The sequence below is a fragment of the Scyliorhinus canicula genome, chromosome 9 (assembly GCF_902713615.1).
Source record: "Scyliorhinus canicula chromosome 9, sScyCan1.1, whole genome shotgun sequence".
Classification (NCBI taxonomy): Eukaryota; Metazoa; Chordata; class Chondrichthyes; order Carcharhiniformes; family Scyliorhinidae; genus Scyliorhinus; species Scyliorhinus canicula.
In genome coordinates, this window is record NC_052154.1 from 184,523,222 (window position 1) to 184,546,310 (window position 23,089).

Here is a 23,089-nt window from a genome sequence, read left to right on the forward strand (position 1 = left end):
ATAGCAGGATGTGCTCACTTGGGGGATGAGAATTCCCCTGTCTGCGGCGGGTGCCATTGTCTTAGGGTATCGGGGACCCTCAAGCTCACTTAGAGAATGGGGCTCCCTTTCAAAACGTCGTCCCGATTGCCGAGGAGCCAGTGCGGCCTACGAGTTCAGCTCCCCACCGGTGAAACAATTTCTAAGTATGGGCTAGACCAGGGAGAAGCTCCCAGAGGCCAAAATAACGACCCAAGTGTGGGTGAATCCAGGTCTGTATCTCATCCAAAAAGCTAGCGCAAAACACTCCATCAAACACGCCCAAAATTACACTTACAAATTCTTTGGGAGAATTGCACCCATAGATACAAGATTAAGAGACAAAACATTTAGAAGAGAGCAAGAGGAATTTTTTTAAACTCAGTTTTGTGAAGCTGTGAATGCACTTTCAGGGCTAGTGGCTGAGGCAGAAACTATGACATTTAAAATTAGATTGGATAGGTAGATGTACAAAATGATGACAGAGATATGAGAACAGGGCAAATATATACGGTTTAGAATGGCAAATGCTGCTGTACCTAGCCTGTTTCCAAGTTATTAATTCATCTACTTCTATGTAACGTGCTCTAAACTGCATTAAAACATTACAGAGGATTTTCAGAGATTATGCCATTATGTTTGAATTGTGAGCAAGGAAAAATACAACAGGCTAAAGAAAATAGGTTACCACATCTGCAGACGCAAGTATAATCTTGCTGGGCAGTCAGCCGAACACACCTTAAGCATTTGTGCAAACAAATGAACATTTTTATCACACGGGTAAAACAGGTTGTCACAAGCTTGCACCATGTACTCTCTCCTGTCTATTTGGTAACATAATTGGACACAGCTACAGGCAAATGCATCAAACATTGATGGATCTGAAAATTGACCCTGGTGATTGTTGAAGTACAGAAAATAAAGATAATTTATATTCTGGCTGAAATAGACATGTTCGGCCTCTTCCATGCACGCTACAAATCCAAATTTGACATCTGTCATGTCTCACACCCCAACTCCTTAAAAAAAACTCTTGATATGTACAGATTGGTACATATTTACACCACTTGTAAGCTACGTGATTTTATCTTTTGGTACACAAACTTCTCATGAGATTCGAAAATATTTCAAGATGCTTAAATTCAATGATAAGAAAATCAATTTTCAAAGCAGCTTCACTTTTGAACTACGAATACTGAAAAGGGACTAACATTATCGAATCTTGGGGCTCAGGTGACATTCATAATCAAATTAACCCCTCAAATGGTTTAGAGAATTAGGATTCACTTTGAACAATGCCACACAATCATAACACAATTGCAGGTAGAGTGGCAAAGAATATTTATGGGTCAACGTATGGCAGGTCAAAATGATATGATGCCGATTTATAAATCTTGATGAGCTTTCCACCTCAGTCAGCATGCATTAGGAAAACTATGCTAATTAGACTGGTTTAGGAGGCAAGCCAATCTAAATAGCATTAGTTTGCAGCTTTTAGCTGGCAAAAGTGCAATATACAGTAGAGGTTTGGGAACAGGTTACTTGTTCAAGGGATTGGAATGTGGAAGGTGGATCAAACTCATACACTCAAGTGGAAAAGCATGATCTAATTATAAAGAATATGAATATCAATAATGAGCCATAGTACTGGTACTCGACTACACCCTCAATACCACTGATCTAGAAAATGAGATTTAATTGAGGACCACTTAGCATTTTAAACTCGACATTGTACTCAAGTAATTTTCGGCACAAGTCCTGCCTCATTTTGGACAGCAGGGTTGACTATATTCATATACAATATAATATATCTCGAGCAAACATAGCACCATAGGAGGAATAGGCCATTTAGCCTATCGAGCCTGCTCTGTCATCCAGTACGATCATGGTTGACCATTCATTTCCCCAAACTACCTCCATCTTTCTTTACGTTATTGGTATTTTCCAATCTGTCAACCTTTGCTTTAAATAGAATGAATACGGAGCTTTCATAGCCTTCTGGGGTAGAGAATGGCCTTCTCCTGCTCCTAATTTGTATGTATGTAATGTATGTATATTTTGAAATATTCCGGAGCTGGAAAGAATGGATTAATACTTACAAAACTTTCAGTTGGTACAGACCAGACAAAGCTTCCGGGTGAATGTAAGACAGGTCATTGCCAGCCAACCGTCTATAAAAGAAAAACAACGGTCATGTAACAAAGTTCAGAGACAAAATAATTCCCATCAAAGCAAGAATAGGCATCCATTAACCCAAGATTAAAATACAATCAAGTTTGAGAAGCACTTTATTTGTGTGTCATTTAGTGTTTAACAGCCCAGGTGATAGCAATATTCGATATCCTGCAATTGTGATAACTCTAAAAATCTGGAAAATAAAAATGCAAAGAATTTAATTTTTTAAATTGTGACTGTCTCAGAACCTCAATCGCATCATTGGACGGTCTTGAATGATCCTGTAATACACCTACTTTGAGTAGTTTGTGATAGTAGCAGCATGGTAAAGACAAAGATGGTAGTTAACAATTTAACACTAGGCAAAGAACAGAACATAGAACATAAAATAGTACAGCACAGAACAGGCCCTTCGGCCCTCGATGTTGTGCCAAGCTTTGTCCGAAACCAAGATCAAGCTATCCCATTCCCTGTCATTCTGGTGTGCTCCATGTGCCTATCCAATACTTGAAAGTTCCTAAAGTGTCTGTCTCCACTATCACGGCAGGCAGTCCATTCCACACCCTAACCACTCTCTGAGTAAAGAACCTACCTCGGACATCCCTCCTATATCTCCCACCCTGAACCTTATACTTATGCCCCATTGTAACAGCTACATCCACCCGAGGTAATAGCCTCTGAACGTCCACTATATCTATCCCCCTCATCATCTTATAAACCTCCATTAAGTCGCCTCTCATTCTCTTCTGCTCCAAAGAGAAAAGCCCTAGCTCCCTCAACCTTTCCTCATAAGACCTACCCTCCAAACCAGGCAACATCCTGGTAAATCTCCTTTGCACCCTTTCCAATGCTTCCACATCCTTCCTATAGTGAGGTGACCAGAACTGTACACAATCTTCCAAATGTGGTCTCACTAGGGTCATGTACAGTTGCAGCATTACCCCACGGCTCTTAAACTCAAGCCCCCTGTTAATAAATGCTAACACACTGTAGGCCTTCTTCACAGCTCTATCCACTTGAGTGGCAATCTTCAGAGCCCTGTGGACATCAACCCCAAGATCGCTCTGTTCCTCCAGAAATTACAGGTTGTTGAACAAATATGGTCTTCCAGCTCTGGGCCACATAAGGATTAATTTAAAATGCAAATTGGCTTGGAGAATTTTGACCATACGTATTCAGTTGGCAAATGCAGCTCAATGTCAAGAATCAAGCGGTGTACGGATTCCGCAGGAAATCAGAAAAACTGTGGCATGTATACCGGAATCCACAGAAAATGCTGATCCTCACCAACTCCTAGTTACCGAATGCGGCCACTTCTCCCACCAAACTGTGCACCAAATTGCAGTGAAAGTTTCCAATCTTGCAATAGTTTCCTCAAATCAGGATTTCCTGCCTACAGCATGCAACATAGTTTGCTCTCCCTGAGCAGAGCATCAGCAATGGTTGGATGTCTGAATGGACAAGGGAATAGGTGGAAAGGTGTGCCAATGTGAACTAGAAACAAGTATCACCACAAACAAGAGGTGGGGCAGAAGGTGAAAAAGGGTAAAGGTGTCAGCATGAACAGGTAGGCAGGGCAGTAAGTAGGTGGGAGCATTGGGAGATGAATTGGTAATTTTGCAGATGAAAGTTCAATTGGGGTGGGGGCGGGTGATTCAGAGGAACTGAAGCAGTAGGTGGAGATGAATGTTGCACGGAAAACATTAAAATAAAATTTCAGATTTTGCAAAAAAAGTGTGTCAATATATCTTCAAAAGTCCATAATTTTTCTGCAGGGAGGGAAAGCCAAGCCTCTTAAGTTTTTATCATAGTTTTTTTTTTAAACTGTCCTTGGTCCTTTCCAACTTTAATCGTGTTTGAGCTTGAAACCAGTGATGTGTTGGGTAGCAACATATGTTTAACTTTATGCAGATAGTCATCTCTTTCAGGAGAGAAAATAATTCCAAAATCTAGTAATCATTAGGGTAAGTAAAGCTTTTAATAGATGTATTTAACTATTTTAAAATTCTCAGCCAAACAAATCACAAATTATACTGCGCCAGGATGCACTAAAGCAATCTACTCAAACTGATCTCAAAACAAAGATCATGGGGCAATAATATCCTTCTAGTGTGTTTCAGAACTATTGACACCATGTTGGGTCAGTTCAGAAGGCCATACCACCAGTAGGCGCATCATGTTTAAACAATGGAAATGGTTGCAGCAAACAATTTTTGGCAATTCCAGGTTGAGGTACCAGTATGTGCAGGACTGTCTTTGCTTGCTTCAGAAATTAAAAGGTGATGGGTTAGCAGCATCTCAATTGTCTTAAAAGAGGTGTTGCCAGGCAACACAGGAAATTTTAATTTTTGTGCCAAGCAAAATCCGGAACAATTTACCGATGCTATAAATAAATTCTGCCTTATGTGTACTTTGTTGGCAGTTATATTGTATGTTGTACAATGGCTATGGTAGATTGACCCAAATTCACACAAATTCATTTACCCAACCCAGACATTTATCAGTTTGCACAATAATTTATTAATGTATCATTAGTTAAGTTCTAAAGGTACATACAAGCAGTGTTGTGCAACATAAACATGTTTTAAAATTACATGGATTACGAAAGACATAGTCACATCAATTGCTCAGGAGAGAAATAAAAATCAATGTCCATGAACTCAATTGCTTTTATTTTACTGCGTAATACCAAACTATAAACTGGGTGCAAACGTTAAATGTCTATGTCCATTCCTCCTAATGCTGCAGTTTTCTATCCACACTCTGCATTATCTAGCAGGAGGTTCAAACAGCACCGGGAACTGAAATACTAGATCATTTTCCCTGTTCATGGCAGGATAGTCAACCGCGTGAACCTCAACATTACCCTAGATGAGATCAACCAGGTGATCAAACTTTGGGCATTTTTGTTTACATGCAGCACACCACGCGATATATTTAACCACTGGAAAACTTGCTACATTAAACTTGGGACACAGGCTTACAAAACAGTTGAATTTTTAAAAAAAAATCAGAAAGCAACTAATTCTTTAGTTACAGCGTTGCAAACTCAAGTCCAATGGTTATAAAGGCAAGGGTATCTACTGGGAAGAACCTATTAATGCAAATGCTCAAATTTGCTGAATTTAACCGATTGAGGTACTGATTAAGAGTAACTTCTCATTTCAGAAGACCTGAACACGTATACACTTCAAAGACTACCTCATGCAGAATTGTGCCATGCAATTGTCCTTCTCAAGCAGGATATTGGAGCTGGGCTCAGTGTTTGATTACATTTCCATGAGTATTTGAGCCTTCTTGAAGATAATTTCATCTGCCTAACTGCTAGAATTAGCTGAAGACAACATCTTTTATGTTAGTGCTTGCTCAGTTAGTCTTCCCTATCCTTCTGATCACCATTTATTAAATAATTTGTTTTTGTCTACTGATGGAGATTTTTCATTAAGTTAGACAGAGAAAATATGCCAATTGGATGCTTGGAGAGTGTGACACTTTCTATCTGCCTGGCCAATAGTCAGAAACTGATGGGAGAGCAGTTAATCAAAAGTAGTAGCTTCTTGTTGAGAACATTCTGATAAGCACAATTAACCAACCAAAACACCTAGAGTTTTCTGAAATACCAATGAAAAAATTTGTAATGATAGATTAATGGTAGACAGACATGCAAGCTTGCGCTTTGTCGAATTGTTATGTGTTTAGAGCAGCTGATCATCACTGCCGAGAAACTGGTAAAAGTAACTGATGTAAATGAAATGAAATGGTTAATTACATTGCAAGTTTACCTATGTCTGTCTTCACAGGCAGGGTTAGAAGTTTAAATACTGAACAATGGATGATCCATTTCTGGGCTGCTTGGTAGAGCCAGAATGTCTACTGTTATTTCCATAGAAGCTAAATGTTAGAAATCCTGGACTAGGGTTGTAAACTCCATTAACTATATACATTGTTCACAAAGATTGCAGAATCAAAGAGTCGTGTTGAAGGTAAAATAATCAATTTACATTTCTGTTTGAGGACATCCAAAAGTAGGTCATAGAATCAAGAATCCCTACAGTGTGGAAGGTGGCCATTCGGCCCATCGAGTCTGCACCGACCAGCTGAATGATCACTCTACCTAGACCCACACCCTATCCCTGTAACCCCACCTAACCAACTCCACCTAACCATTATGGATACAAATGGGCAATTTATCTTGGCCCATCCACCTAACCTGCACATCTGTGGACTGTGGGAGGAAATCAGAGCACCCATAGGAAACATAAGCAGTCACCCAAGGTTGGAATCTAACCCCTGGTGCTGTGAGGCAGAAGTGCTAACCAATGTGCCACCGTGCTGTCATGTTGCGTTATTTCACTGTGGAGGCAGAACACTATTTTGTTTGCTTAGAAAGCAGGAAATTGAAATTTTACTTTGGCGTAGACTGCATTTCATGGGATTGAGAGTGTCAATTCCAGAGCAGTCAATTCCAGAACTCATTCTCAATTTATAACATGGGAGGGCTGCCACCATTTTCTTGACCAATATATGGACACGTGCAAATCACGAACATTTATTTGACCTGTTAAAATGTAGATCTCCAGCATCAATTAATTGCCTCTCAGCATGTGAATACTGAATTTATGAGCACATTCTTATCGGCACAAGTTCCAGGTAAGGGATTCCAAAAGGGAGAGTATATGAAATGAACAACTGCTTCCAAGGAGGATCTTGCAAAATGCCAGTTCCTTTGATGGTATAGATATCCAAATGCAATCATACTAATTTCCAACTGAAGCTAAACTGGTTCAGACTATTAAAAGGAAGACAATCTTTTTCTTCCTGGCTGCTGGATTCAATTAGCCACTGAGGCAGACAGAGAGTAATTTACTACCATTAGAATGTGGTCACAATCCAATTGACACCATTGTGTCAGCCAAGGGTTTGGATGTGAAGCAGGATTACAGATGAGACATTCCAATAAAAACAGGATTACTTCTCACACAAATTGGCATGTATGGAAGACAGTTAGATAATGAAAATTATTTGGATAAAATCAATCCCTGCCACTTACAGCAGTACAGTCTTCAGGTGTGACTGACAGGGTAAGTTACCAATCATCATAATTCTGGCTTGGACATGTGGTGTCACGGTGTGCAGCCGTTCAAATGGATATGAAAGATCTCATCTACATTTGCCCAAGAGTAAGGAGTTCTCCTCATCCTGGTCAACATGTATCCCGCTTGCAACACCTCCAAAACAGATCAACCAGTCATTCATCTCATTGCTGGTTGTGAAACCTGTGTGCAAATTGTTGTCTCAGTGACTACAATGAAGTAATTAATATGTGAGAAACATTTTGGGACATTAAAATATGTGAATTTTGCTTTCTGAATGAAAATTTGTTCTTCCCAAATTAATTTTTTTGGAAAGAGAAGAATCTAATGGTAGCATGTTCTTTCTAGTCAGTTGACGGGGCCAGTGGGGTTTCTCAGTTTGATCCCTGGATCTCATTGTTATTTACTTGCTTAGTGAATGGTGAAAAAAAAACGAATGATTGTGCAGTGCATGCAGGGTGAAAATTTCAGTTAAAAGGGGTGGCAAATACTCTTCCCAAGTTTAAAATGAAGCACCAATAAAAGCAAAACATAACTGGAACAGCTGACCCCCTTCAAATCGGTATCTTCGAGTCCCATCGAGTTGTATCGAACTATAATACTGCAAATGGGAGAAATGAGTAGCCGACGGCTCAATGAAGCAGAGTGCATTAGATTCTTTCAAAAATGCCTGAAATTCTCAGAGATCATCCCCTATGACGCCAACCAATGTGTTGTCAATGTACACAGTGACAAATTGTTGCATTCTCCTTTCCTATCTACTTTTCATGCCCTGGATTTCCCTCCATAAAAGAGAAGACTAGGATCAGGGTTGTTGACCATTCTTGAACTCTCTCATGTCTCCTTTCTGTAGCTGTGTCCATTATTTTCCCTTTTACACCTCAGTGAAGCCACTTGATAGAAGCCACAGAATTCCCATCGTGCAGGAGGCCATTTGGCCCATCGAGTCTGCAAAAGAGCACTCTACCCACCCTATTCCCATAACCTCGCGCATTGATCATAACTAATCCACCTAACATGCACATCTTTGGACGGAGAGAAAAAGACCGGAGCACCCGGAGAAAACCTACGCAGGCATGAGAAGGTGTAAACTCTACACATTCACCCAAGGCCAGAATTGAACCCAGGTCCCTGGCGCTGTGAGGCAGCAGCGCTAATCACTGTGCCACTCCATAAACCTACGTAAATGAAAACAGTCGTTTAAAGATCTGACTAATTTGCCATTTTATGCTAAAGTTTTGGAACTTTGCTAAATAAATAAAAGATATATAATAACAAAAGCACTTAGAGTAAAGTTTAACTACCTTTCAGAATTCCCTTCTGTCCACTGACCCCACCCAAGCAATTACCCTATAATGAAAAAGGTACAAATCAAGTACCAATTAAACTAATTGCAGGAAAAGGGGAAGGTTGGCTGTTGTGTTAACTCAACATCTCAAGTTCTAGAAGATGGCCAACAACAATCTAACCAGAACTACAAATTAACAGGATGGTTTAATTTTAACATTTGTGACAAATAAGATGCAAAAACCTAGATTATCTTTTAATTGACAGCTTTGATTTTTTATTATACAAATTTGGTATGCCTTCTGCTCTACACGAAATAAAAGGTTGAGAATGTTACAAACCATATTCTTTGGTAACAGAATGGCTTTGGCAGAAGGAAATTTTACATCTGATAGTTGCTAGGAAGACAAAAATAGTGATCCTAAATCAAGAGCTAGCCAACGTGCTACCCAGTCACGCTTCAAAGAATGGAACTTTTGGAGCCAGCATGTGTCTTGTGGTTTCTGCCTGAACATAGTTAGATGACTATTAAGATATCCATGTGCTTCCAATCAGTTTATCAGCCTCTGCAGTTACTTTAAAACCATGAAGCTAGAGACGGTTCCTGGGTGTGGCATAAAAATAACATTTTACAGTTGTAGACATGATAACTGAAATTATCAGCACATTCCATCTTTGCCTTAAAAAGTGCTGGAAATACAGTTCCAGAGAAAAACCATTCATGGACTGTAGACTGGCAAAAATATACCATCATGCAATGCAGAAATTAAAGAGACAGGAATTTCCTGTGCTCTTTCAACAGAAAATTTAATATTTAATTGCTCCCATGGATCAATAATAGTCTATATTTATTGTTGCATTTGCTTCTTAATGTCAAAATTCTTATACAGATATAAATTAAATTGAGGAGCCAAAGTTTAAAGTGAACCTATATTTTTAAATTTACAGAGCACTGTTTCTGTGCCCACTGATAGCATGAAACTATGGTGGATTTGTAACCTTCCTGCAGACAGCCTTAAAATGTTCCTCAAAAGTAAATGACACGAGAGGGGCCTTCCTGCACGGACTTGATATTTCTATTTCCTAATACAAACCTACCTTAATTACTTTGAATGAGATGGTGTTACTTACAAACTATGTGTGTCAAGTGCTGGATTTTGACTATAACAAATTCTCAATTTTGAGCACTCAGGAATCTAATAGTAATAATCTTTATTATTGTTACAAGTAGGCTTACATGAACACTGCAATGAAGGCACTGTGAAAATCCCCTGGTCACCACATTCCGGCGCCTGTTCGGGGACACAGAGGGAGAATTCAGAATGTCCAATTCGCGTCTTTCGGGACTTGTGGGAGGAAACTGGAGCACCCGGAGGAAAGCCATGCAGGCCCGGCGAGAATGTGCAAATTCCACACAGTCACCCAAGGCCGGAATTGAACCTGGGTCCCTGGCGCTGTGAGACCGCAGTGCTAACCACTGTGCCGGCCATTCTTTCTCCCATCATCCAAAAAAGTTCAGATTACATTCAAGAAATCAAGGTTCCCATCTACAAGTGTAATTCACTGTTCATAGTCACTACAGGAAGTTCATTTACCACAAATTCTGTTTTGAAATAGATTTCTTTAAAGAAAAGCAGTAAACCACAAGCCTAAGGCGTTTTAAGTGGCAATTTTGTCTTGAGTGGTTCACCAAACTCATATCTTGAATCTGTGACAATGTTGCTTCCTTACAGAGATCAGATCAGTTATATCAGAACCTACACAATATATGCAGACTTTGCTAATGTAGGCATTTCATTAATTCATTACTAATTCCTAGCATCATAACCACAGGAAACCAATAGTGCCACATTCACACATGAAAAGCTTTATTTTTGGAGCTAGCAACTTATATGATAGACCATAAAATCATAAGATATAGGTGCAGAATTAGGCCATTCGGACCATCAAGTTTGCTCCAATTCAATCATGGCAGATATGTTCCTCATTTCCATTTTTCACATAACCCCTGATCCCCTTAGTAATCAACACCCCCAGATTTGTGCTTGAAGTGCTGTTACCTACAGGGCTACAGCCCAAGAGCTGGAGGATGCAATGAGGCAGAATAGTTTTTTTCTTAAATCACAAGAACTAGGAGGAGTCGGCAATTTAGTCTCTCGAGTCTGCTCCACCATTGAACACGATCATAATTGATCTCATCATAGTCTCAACTCCACCATCCTGCCTGTTCTCTGTAACCCTTTGACCCATTACTCATTACAAATATGTTTAACACCTCCTTAAATTTACTCACTGTCCCAGAATCCAGGGGTGGGGGCTCAGTTTCAGGGAATTTTAGAAAACCAAAATTAAAGGAGGTGCAGCGTCGTGATACACCGGTGGCTAACAGAAAATAAAGGGAGGAACAGAACGGGTGAATGTCTTTTTGCAATGAGGAATTGTGAAAGAGTATGGAATTTTCACAATAGAACAAATTTAAATGCTTTGTATCTGAATGTACAAAGCATTTGGAACAAAATTAATGAGTTAACGACGTAAATAGAGGCAAAAGTGTATGATTTGGTGGCAATTACTGAGACATATTTAATAGGGGGCCCAAGTCTGGGAACTGAATATCCAAGGGTACTCAGTATTTCGGAACGGTAGACTGAAAGGAAAATTAGGTGGTGTAGCTTTCCTGGTGAAGACGGGGATCAGTTCTGTAATGTGAAATTATATAAGCACTTGAGATAAAAATGTTGAATCGGTTTGGGTAGAAGACATGGCAAAGGGAAGAAGTCCCTGCAAGGAATAATCTAGGGCCCCAAACAGTAGTTCCACAGTGGGGCATAGTACAAACCAGAAAATACTGGGGGCTTTCAATAAAGGTACGACAATAGTCATGGGTAATTTTAATATGCACATAGACTGGATTAATCAAATTGGCACGGGTAAACCCAAGGGAGAGTTTATTCAGTGCATTAGAGATTGTTTCTCGCAACAATATGTTGTGGAACGAATCAGGGAGCAGGTTACTCTGGATTTGGTATTGTGTAATGAGGAGGGAGTAATTGATTACCTCATAGTTAAGGATCCTTGAGGGAATAGTGACCATAGTATGATAGAATTCAAGATTCAGTTTGGGGGTGAGAAAGTGGAGTCCTATACTAGTGTTCTGGAATTAAACAAGGGTAACTACACAGGCGAGTGGACAGGGTGGCTAAAAGGTAGGATGGCTGATGAGCAATGGCAGTTGTTTAAGGAGATATTCAATTCCTCACAACTAAAATATATTTCAGAAAGGAAGAGGGATAAAAAAAAAGCATCCATGGCTAAGCAAGGAGGTTAAGGGAAATATAAAGATAAAAGCTAAGGCATGTTGCAAAGGCCAGTGGCAGGCTGGAAAATTGGGAAACTTTCAATCGTAAACAAAGGGTTACTAAAAAAGTAATAAAAAGAGTTACGGTGAATTACGAAACAAAGCTAGTGCAAAATATCAAAAAGGATAGCAAAAGCTTCTAGAAGTATATAAAAGGAAAGAGAATCACTAAAGTGAATGTTGGTCCCTTGGAAGAGGGAACCTATGTTGTTGGTACCTACGTGGACCATAACAACTGGATCTTTATCCTCCCACTCCCAGTTCCTCTGCAGCCCAGATGAGATATCTCGAACCCTGGCACCAGGTAGGCAACACAACCTTCAGGTCTCTCTATACTGTTCAGAGAATAATGTCTATGCCCCTAACCATACTATTTCCAATTAGACTGCATTTACATAGAACATACAGTGCAGAAGGAGGCCATTCGGCCCATCGAGTCTGCACTGACACACTTAAGCCCTCACTTCCACCCTATCCTCATAACCCAATAACCCCTCCTAACTTTTTTGGTCACCAAGGACAATTTACCATGGCCAATCCACCTAACCTGCACGTCTTTGGGAGGAACCCGGAGGAAACCCATGCAGACACCGAGAGAACGTGCAGACTCCGCACAGTTACCCAGTGGGGAATCGAACCTGGGACCGTGGCGCTGCGAAGTCACAGTGCGATGCACTTGTGCTACCGTGCTGCCCTACATTTCTCTTCTCGCCCTCCCCACATGAATGGCTCCCTGTACCACGGTGCTGTGGTCAGTTTGCTCATCCTCCCTGCAGAGCCTGCTCTCACCCACACAGAATTTAACGTAGTAAGTGTGGAATTCTAAAGGGATAACTTGCATTTAATCTGAATATCACACTGCAAAAGATAAACATATCACAGAAAAGAAATTTCGATTTCAAAATGAGAGATCTCAATATTCCTCCACATCCATTGGGAAGCAAACATACATGGGTAAAAGACTGCAACATTGGAAATCTATCATTTCTGAGTTATTGCAATGAGACACTTTCGCCAATTTAGTGTCACTGATCACACCGGCAAGTGGAGCTCAGTCCTCTACAATCCAGAATGTACCTGTTCTACCAAGTAGCTAGATAAATGACAGAGATCCACAGGACAGCTCCTGTGTCTATGGCAACAATTGGAAGGTAGCAAATATTACCACATGATTCTCTGCTCTTTAAAGAGACAGCATGGAAATCTGTAGTTGTTAGATCAAAGCTTCATGCTTTTAAACCAAGATATGGCTTTAGTTGCATGAATATGATGCAACAGTAAACAGAATAAATGGAAAAGGATACCTGTTTTAGCCTCATTAACAAATAAAAATATTAAAGATGTCCCTTGCTTTCTGCCCAACCATAAACATTAAATTATTGACTGACGTCTTACTGATAAACACTTTGGGTGCTTTCCTATGTTAAAGGATCTTTATGAATTCATGCTTTTTTGAAATCTAATTTACCTCTGCTGAGCTGGCACTAGAACTTTCAAAATAAACCTTAGCAGCTGTTGACTGCAAATTTCTTGGTGAGTGACACTAAAAAAACCTACGCTGATTGCAGATTGGCCCTATTCTGATATGCGAGACGTCTGACCACAAATTGTCAAAAAACTACATCCAAATAATGACCCTGTCCCCTCCCCAAAATATCTCAAACAAATGTCAATTAAAACCACTACCCCAGGCTATAGCCTACCCTTTAACCATTGACTAGGTGGCTTCAGACCACCCGCATATCCATCCCAAGAGAAAACCAATAGATGACTGACCCCTCTCAAATACACAAGACCAAAGAGCCATTTCAACAAGCTGAATTTAGTCAATTGCTCCGGCAATGAAATGAGAAGCTCGTCATTGAATGCAATAGTTTCATCTAAATCGCACTTTGAAATATGAACTAATCTCAGCCTCTTCGACAAACAGAAACTACCACCTTGTTTGGAACTGAACTAATTAATTCTAAACTGCTTCAGGAAAGGCGCTATATAAATGGAGGCCTGCATTTTCATTTTGTTTTCCTTTGCAAATTCAGACATTGGGGGATGTTTGGGGTGTTAACCTCGGGGTGTTATTTCTATCAAAGCAGAATCCAAGTGAAACATTAGTAGACAAATAAAAGCCATGTTTGTCGCAACAACTCTTGTTAATACATGCAGTTCACCAGCTGATTATTGGTGACACATCTGCTTTTGTTCTTGCCGAACTTAGAAATATAGCAATTTCTAACAGTAAGATGACCCTGCCATCTCAAATCTGAGTAAGCTTACAATTATTTGCAACTGACTCCTTTGTGTTTCCTGTTCTTCCCCATCTCATTAATTTGGTACATTTTGGACCTTTGGCAAATTCAGTGTAGCAATGAAAACACGAGGGGGTGGATTCACTGCTTCCCGCCAGTAGTGGTGTTCCCCATCCGGCGAAGAATGGAGCATCGGACTGATGGGATCGGTGCCAGGAAAGGGTAGGTGAAAATGCAGCGATTTTTCAACCCCCTGCCTGGACTGCATTTCAGCTTTCAGGCAGGGGTCTCCGATTGGGGGTGGAGAGCCAGCTGTCAGTCGTCGGTACCAGGCCACCCACTCAAAATGGTGGCCCGGTTTGAGCTCCCTGCCATGAATAGATTTGCATGGCAAGGGAGGGGGAATTGTTCCTGCACATTGTTCCCTGTGCCAGTGTAGATCAGGAGCAATTGTACTCCCGCGGGAGAACAGAGAATCCAGACCGAGATATGCCAACGACATGAAAGTTCTTCATTTAATGCTTGGAGGGGTTCAGATCGTTTGTTTTTCATGAGGTGAACCGTTGTTAAGCATAGACGGGAGGGGAACTCAAGACTAGCAGAACAAAGAACAAAGAAAAGTACAGCACAGGATCAGGGCCAGTCATGATGCCCCAACTATAAAAAAAATCTTCTGCCCTTACTCTGTCCATATCCCTCTATTTCCTCCCGATTCATGTATCCATCCAGATGCCTCTTAAATGTTGCTGATGTGCCTGCTTCCACCACATCCTCTGGCAGCGCGTTCCAGGCAACCACCACACTCTGCGTGAAAAACTTACCCCGCACATCTCCCTTAAACTTTCCCCCCCTCACCTTGAACCTGAGCCCCCTTGTAATTAACACTTCCACCCTTGGAAAAAGCCTCTGACTATCCACCCTGTCTATCCCTCTCAATTTTTTAGACCTCTATCAGGTCTCCCCTCAGCCTCCGTCTTTCCAGTGAAAACAATCCTAGTTTATTCAACCTCTCGTCATAGCCAACACTCTCGAGACCAGGCAACATCCTGGTGAACCTTCTTTCCACTCTCTCCAAAGCTTCCACATCCTTCTGATAATATGGTGACCAGAACTGCACGCCATACTCCAAATGTGGCCTAACCAAGGTTTTATATAGCTGCAACATGATTTCCCCACTCTTGTACTCAATGCCACGGCTGCTGAATGCAAGCATGCCACATGCCTTCTTATCACCTAGCCACCTGTGTTGCCACTTTGAGGCAACTGTGGACTTCCACGCCCAGATCCCTCTGTATGTTATCCTGAAGTTGACACAAACCGAAATGATTAGAGCACAATTCTCAAATTTAGCTAACAAGGTTCCTTCGATAATTTTGTGCAATTTCAGACGTGTGGTTGCTAAACTAGAAAGCATTTCATACTATGTACACATTCTTATTACTACAGGGTCCAAAGCAGTGGCAATAAGTTTTAACAATTGCAAATATTTGACAAACTATCAGACTTTCTAATTAGTGAGTGTAGTCTTTTTATATACATATTCATTCGTTGGATATGGCGGCACAGCAGCCCAGTGGTTAGCACTGTTGCTTCACAACTCCAGGGTCCCAGGTTCGATTTCCTGCTTGGGTCACTGTCTGTAAGGAGTTGCCCGTTCTCCCAGTGTCTGCGTGGGTTTCGCCCGGGTTCTCCGGTTTCCTCCCACAGTCCAAAGATCTGCAGATTAAGCAAATTGGCCAGCTAAATTGCCCTCAAGTGTCCAAAAAGGTTAGGTGGGGTTACTGGGATAGGGTGGAGGTGGGGGGATTAAGTAGGGTGCTCTTTCCTCGATGGACCAAATGGTCTCCTTCTGCACTGTAAATTCTATGAAATCTATGGATGTGTGCATAGCTGGCAATGCCACCATTTCTTTTCATTTTGCATAAAAAATATACTTTATTCAAAAAATATCTGAAAGAGGCATTACAAGTTATTTTAAATTGTCATCACAAGCAAGTGCAAAGATATTCACATTTTCGCCAGAGATCAAGATGCACCCGGAGGTGGTTCAATTCAGTAATGAGAACATTACAAACATTTCAATATTTTTGTTAGAAAGTACAATTATGTTCAAACTATATACATCGGTCATGTTGCACTCAGATTGTTCAATATGAAGCACACAGTCAGAGGAGATTTACACGGTTACCAGCCCTTCGGTCTCCATTGGCTGGAAGGCCAGTGGCCTTTCCCAGCATTCAATGCCAATGCCTAATTGCCCTCAAGATGGTGGTGAATAGCCACTTTCTTGAACCTTTGGTGGTGTAGGTGCACCCACATTATTGTGGAAGCATTTTAATAATTCAGCTGGAATAGCTATAGTTAAATCTCATTATTGCAACAGAAATTAAGACCAACCTTCAAGAGTTCAACACGGCGTTCAAAAATAAATAAATATATCACAAACTTAAATGCATTTAGAATAAAATCAAACAAATGCCTAATAAATTCCCTAATGAGATGCGAGAACATTTTTCCACATCTCGGCTGCTTCTAGAAAAGTGTTACTGGAAAAGAGGGCATTTTAAGAATGAATAAACAGAACACCTCTTCAGCAGACATTTTTTCCCCTTACCCAATAGATTGGCGATCCATATAGCAGACGGTAAAACCATGCATCAGACTGTTTAATTAAGGAAAATATCTCCTTTAGTGGTACACGGTCAGACCTGGTCTTTGCTGACTGCAGGATTACGTAGTGGCGAAATGCAATAATTATAGGACCCCTTTGTTCGTTGAATTTTGCTTACAAAACAAAAACTTTCAACATGCAAGCAGTGGTAGCTAATAAGAGGGCAGGTTTTGAGGATTCAATGTGCGCAGAGGAGGATAGGTAACACAAGATCTCTGCTGATAACCAAGTCACAACAAATAGATGAAATGTTATAAAAAAAAACTACACTTTTAGTTTCTCCTGAATTTAGGTTAAAATCAAAATGGGCCTAACAAATTCATGCCTCTTCTAGATGTAAACAAAAGGTTTGTGGGGAAGAAAATGCTTGGAAATAGATTTCTTCTTAAAATTACTGTTAAAACCTTCATCCATCATTATTATCGCCTCTGACTCCACCGAGTTGCATATGACACACAGGTAAAATAGCAAATAGAAGCACACACTACACCATCACAGAAGCACCAACCTGCATTAAAATAATACCATTACTGGTATTTGCAGTTTTAATCACATTAAAACTTTGGAGTTCATTTTTCAGGCTTTGGGGTTAATTATTAGGTTTAATCTGATTTAACCCTGAAATCAAAATGCTTACTAGCACTTCAGTGTAACGAGTTAAATTTAGCTAAAAAACCTGCCTCTCTTATTTGGTAAGTGAAAAAGATTGAAACTATAAATTAATTATTTTTTAAAATATAAATTTAGAGTACACAGTTCTTTTTTCCCCCCAATTAAGGGGCAGTTTAGCGTGGCCAATCCACCAAACCTGCATATCTTTTTGGGTTGTGGGGCTACCCACCCAGACACGGGCACCTATAATGAAGTTTTAATGCTCAATCATTCAAAGCGGTTTTGCTGCTTGTTAACGTAGACTGAACCATGAATCTCAAACACGGGGGGGGGCACATTACGCTTTTCCACAAGATGCCGATCATACTAGAGAATATATAAATACAGCACAATGCGCAATCACAAACTTCAGGCATTCAGAACCAAATCAAACAATTGCCCTTATGGGATGCAAGAACTCTTAGGTACCTCAAGGCAACTCCTGTTTATTCAGCTTGCTGCAACCAACCAACATCCGTTTCTCCACATTCTGGCAACCCTCCAGAAGACAGGATATAACTAGCTAACGTGGGAGGCTCTTGCAGAGCAGTTCAGCCAGAATCTATTTATCATCATTCATCAAGGCCTTAAGGGGCTATTTGCTTTTTCAGTGGGGATCCAGTAAGGTTTTCATCTTGACAAGCCCAACTGATTAATTCGCTATTGGCAGCATTAGCAAGTAAACCAACAAGGCTGGCAAAGAGTTTTCAACATGAAACAATTACACAATCCATCAACTGTCACAGCGAGCACCACAGAGGCACCATTTAACCTTCTCCGTACAGTATGACCACACTTTGTGGCAGTTAAAATCAAAAGACATACAAGTGCTCCCCCAACACCAAAACGAAAATGTAAAAAGTGGTACTAACTGCAGATTTAACCTTATCGTACCAGACCAATGTCAGCTTATATTTACAAAAAGTAGTACTAACTGCAGATTTAACCTGATCATACCGGACCAATGTCAGCTTATATTTACTAAGAAACTTCAAATTCAGCTCGATGGGCTGATTGGCCTGGCCCTCCTTCTGCACTGTAGAGATTCTATGATTTGAACAGTGCTTATTCTAGTAACAACATAATAAAACTGCAGCATTTTACAGGAGCAGTATAAAACAAAGTATGACACCAAAGCCTAAAGGAGATGCTAGACGGCAAAACCTTCATCAAGAGGTCAGTTTTCAGTGTAATTAACGAGGAGAGTGAGGTACAAAGGAAGAGAGGTGTAGGGAAGGATTCCCAGAGTTTGGCTTAGACAGTCAAATACACGGGCACCAAAGGTGGAACAATTATAATTGGGGATGCACAAGGGGTCAGATATTACAGAAGCGCAGATGCAGTAAAATTCCAAGAGTCGAATCCCAAATTTGAGTTAAACAAAGCTTCCTGATAGCCGAGGAGGCCCCATTAACATGAACTCACAAAACCTGATTTGCCTACAGCACTGTCTATGTGAAAAACAACAGATTCAAATGCCAAATGAAAACAGTGAAGCAGTAAATGCGTAAAAAAGTCTTTATTCAATTTGTTCGCAATTAAAATTGCTTGATCTTGTAAAAAGCCAGAACTTTGCACCGACAAGTACAGGCAGTTAACCTCAGAAAAACCCCATATTTTTCTCTGCTTAGTGTGCTGTCTTTGGACGTGCGCAGTACAGTCCACCATGTCGCCAACGCATTCACAAGTGTTATCAGTGTTTTTGTGCTGCAGTGAGAAATCCCAGCGCATCTTTATGGCCTTTTGCAGCGAGGGAAACAGGTGGGTGAGCATTCGTCGGACCATTCAGGATCATCAGCCTACTTGGTTGAAGAATTCACTGCATCTGCAGTTGCATCATCTATCAGTTACATCGTGCAGTGTATGGCATTGTCCACCTTTCTGTAAGCTTCCATGGTCGTCGCTGATGGAATTTCCACACCAGCCTCCCACAGTTAAGCAAAAAGTGCCATCGGATTGGTTGGCCTCTCACTACTCTTTGTTTGAGGAGTGGGGCGGTATGGTGGCACAGTGGTTAGCACTGCTGCCTCAGCCCCAGTGACCCAGGTTCAATTCCAGCCTTGGTTCACTGTCTGTGTAGAGTTTGCACTTCCTCCCCCTGTCTGCGTGGGTTTCCTCTAGGTGCCCTCCCACAACCAAAGTTGTGCAGGTTCTGTGGATTGGCCATGCTAAATTGCTCCTTAGTGTGCGAAAGGTTATGTGGAGTTGCTGGGTTACGGGGATGGGGTGGAGGCGTGGGCTTAAGTAGTGCTCTTTCCAAGGACCGGTGCAGACTTCTGGGCCAAATGGCCTCCTTCAGCACCGTGAATTCTATGATTCTATGAGATGTCCTTTGCAGTTGTACCCTGTTTGAACCCAGAGTTGTGTAAGTAGTTGGCAACGGTGGCCGCCTGTCACCATGCCGCTTTCATCACCTAGAGCAGGTATTGCCAAACTCGGGGGCACGACCTGCGGGTGGGTCATGGGCAGGTGTCGAGAGGGCCGCGGAGCCATTCGTCACGGTGCTCCCCATCGTGCAAATATGTGCGCAACAGCCTCAGCAGCCGGCTGTTAAAAACGCCGGCTGCAAGCGGTCTTCAAAATAGCCGTCAACATGTAAAATAAACGCGGCCGCACTGCGCATACGTGCCAGATCATTGGTGCGCACGCATGCACGGTGCGGCCGCTTTTTTTATTAAAATGGTCGCAACATTTTGTTTTACAAGTTCGGGAGGGTTTTATTCATTTTATTTATTTTTTAACAAGTGCGAGGGGGTTTATTTGATAAAGTTTTACAGGAAAAAAATGCAGAACTTTGGACAGATGGAGACTCCATACTTTCCAACACCGGAAGGCTTCACCTTCATCCAACAGGTTCCATTGGAGGAGTGTGTACGAGGGCCAAAGGGACCCAAAGCCATTTCCTCCATTTTTTTCAGCAGCAAACAAGGTAAGAGAAAATGGTGGGTCGCCCAGGTTGGCCGGCCGGCGTGGGTCACAAAGGTCGGCCGGTAGGTAAAAATGGGTCCCGGGAAAAAAGTTTGAAGAACACTGACCTAGAGTACAGTTGTCCTCCATGGCCTCGCTGATTTGAGATCAGCTGCCACAGGTAATCACCCACTTTGGCTGAAGCTTGGGTTTGGTGTTTGGAGATTGACGCTGGATGCCAGTAACGTCAGTCAGAGTGTGTGGGGCAGTTACCTGCAATGACGACAATCTTTCCTTTCAATTGTTGATAAATCTTGACCACTTTCCTGATCCACACTTCAAAGATGCTGGAGGTTATCCAGGTGGTTTTGTTGCCTTGCACTGCGTGGGTAGTATGTTGACATTCGCGGAACAGGTCTTCTTGAGCTTTCCTATCATAACAAGCAGCAGCTTTTCAGTGCCATCCATATTGGCGGAGTACATAACAGTGATATGTTCCTTACTGCGCCTTCCACCATTGCATGTTTCACCTTTAAACATCAAAGAGCAATCTGGCAAAAGACAGTAAAACAGTCCGATTTCATCTGCACCAAAATTGACTCATCTCATTCAAGATGTGGATGGGACAATTTTGGAGTCAATTATCTGTCATTGCTGCCGTAACTGCCACAACCTCACTGCTTACTGGACAGGATGTCATGCCTTATCGTGAATCGGTACAGCCATATAAATAAGTGCAGAGAAAAAGATTAGTAAAGACAAATGTAGGTCTTCAAATTACAAGCCGGACAAATTATAATGGGGAATAAAGAAATGGCAGAAGAATTGAACACATACTTTGGTTCAGTCTCTATAAAAGAGGGCTCAAATAATCTCCCAGAAATGTTAGGCAACCAAGGGTTTAGTGCGAGGGTGGAATCGAAGGAAATAATATTAGCAAGAAAAGGATGCTGGGGAAATTAATGGGGTTAAAGGCTGACAAATCACCAGGGCAGGATAATCTACATCCCAGTGTATTAAAGGATGTGGCCCTGGAAATATTGAATGCATTGGTGGTCATCTTCCAAAATTCTAGACTCTGGAGCAGTTCCTAAAGGTTGGAAGGTGGCAAATGTAACCCCACTATTTAAAAAGGGAGAACAAAAAAAAAAAAAGAGGGAATTACAGACCAGTTAGTAGTGGGGAAGATGCTAGAGTATATTATGAAAGACGTGATAACAAAACATTTGGAAAGTATTAACGGGATTGGACAAAATCACCATGGGTTTATAAAAGGGAAGTCTACTGGAGTTTTTTGAGGATGTAACTAGTAGAATAGATAAGGGGGAACCAATGGATGTGGTGTATTTGGACTTTCAAAAGGCTCTTGATAAGGTACCTCATAAGAGTTAGTGGGAAAAATTAAACCACATAGGATGGGGGTAATGTATTGGCATGGATCGAGAATTGGTTGACAGGCAGGAAACCAAGGGGACTAAATAGATCTTTTTCCAAGTGTGAGGCAGTGCCTACTGGGGGTACCGTAGGGATCAGAGCTTGGATCCCAGCTGTTCACGATATATTGGCATGCGAGTGTCCCTTTAAGAAAGGTTTTGCTTTTACCACATAGCTTGTAGCACGGCTTCAGTGATCTCATTTGTGGGTGGAGCTGGGCTGTGGCTGTCAGGTGAGAGGGGGTTTGGTGTTTTGGTTTCTTTTTCAGTTTGTTGTATTGGACTGCAGAAGAGAAGCAGTGTTTCCCTGTTTTTATTTTAAAGCTGTTCCAGTGAACTGAAAGCACATTGGGTGTGACAAACTGCCGTGGTAACTTTCAAGATAGAGTTGCTTTCTGGAAGGAGTTTTGAATCTTCTGGTTGGAGGCTGGATCTCAGGGAACGGACCAGTCCCATTCAAGTGAGATTACAGTGTGTTGGGCCACGCCCTTGAAACGGGTTTTGGTTTATTGGATTTTCTATTGAATTGAAACAGCTACTAAGGGGGATTCATTAAGAGTCATGTACATAAATTACTGTAGCTGTTGTGTTTTTTCATGTTTGTAATAGAGAACAACTTCTTGCCAACTGTTTTATATATATGTTAATTACATTCTTATAAACTTTGTTTTGATAAAAGCGCCTAGGAAGTCTGATGAATCACACCTGAAGTGAAGGCTCTTGTGATCATCCTCGCAAATTCAACATAGAAGTTATAGTTCAAGTGAGTTTGGAGTTTCTAAGTCCTGGCACATAACACATATACACTCAAAATGACCTGAATGAGGGAACTAAAATGTAACATTTCCAAGTTTGCTGATGACACAAAACTGTGCGGAATTGCGAGGAGGATACAAAGAGGCTTCAAGATGATTTAGAAAAGTTGAGTTAGTGGGCAAACACATAGCAGATGCAGTACAAAGTGGCTAAATGTAAGTTTATACACCAGTGTGAAAAAGAGCATTATTTAAATGGTGACACAGTGGGAAGTGTGGACGTACAAAGGGATCTTGTACACCAGTCAATGAAATTAGAGGGGCAGGTGCAGCAAGCAATTATGAAGCAAATCGTATGTTGGCCTTCATTGCAAGAGGATTTGAATTCATAAGTCGGAATGTCTTACTGCAGTTATGTAGGACCTTGGTGAGACCACACCTGAAGCATTGCATGCAGTTTTTATCTCCCCAAGAAAGCATATACTTGCCATAGAG

General features: G+C 41.2%; 1 protein-coding gene across 1 annotated transcript in view; it reads right to left on the reverse strand.

Moving 5' to 3' along the window:
- Positions 1-23,089, reverse strand: part of lgr4 (leucine-rich repeat containing G protein-coupled receptor 4) — a 129,562-nt gene that overhangs the window by 62,002 nt on the left and 44,471 nt on the right. Inside the window, exon 3 of the mRNA XM_038808305.1 lies at positions 2,118-2,189. Coding sequence (XP_038664233.1) covers positions 2,118-2,189 — 72 coding nt within the window. The remainder of the gene's footprint in view (positions 1-2,117; positions 2,190-23,089) is intronic.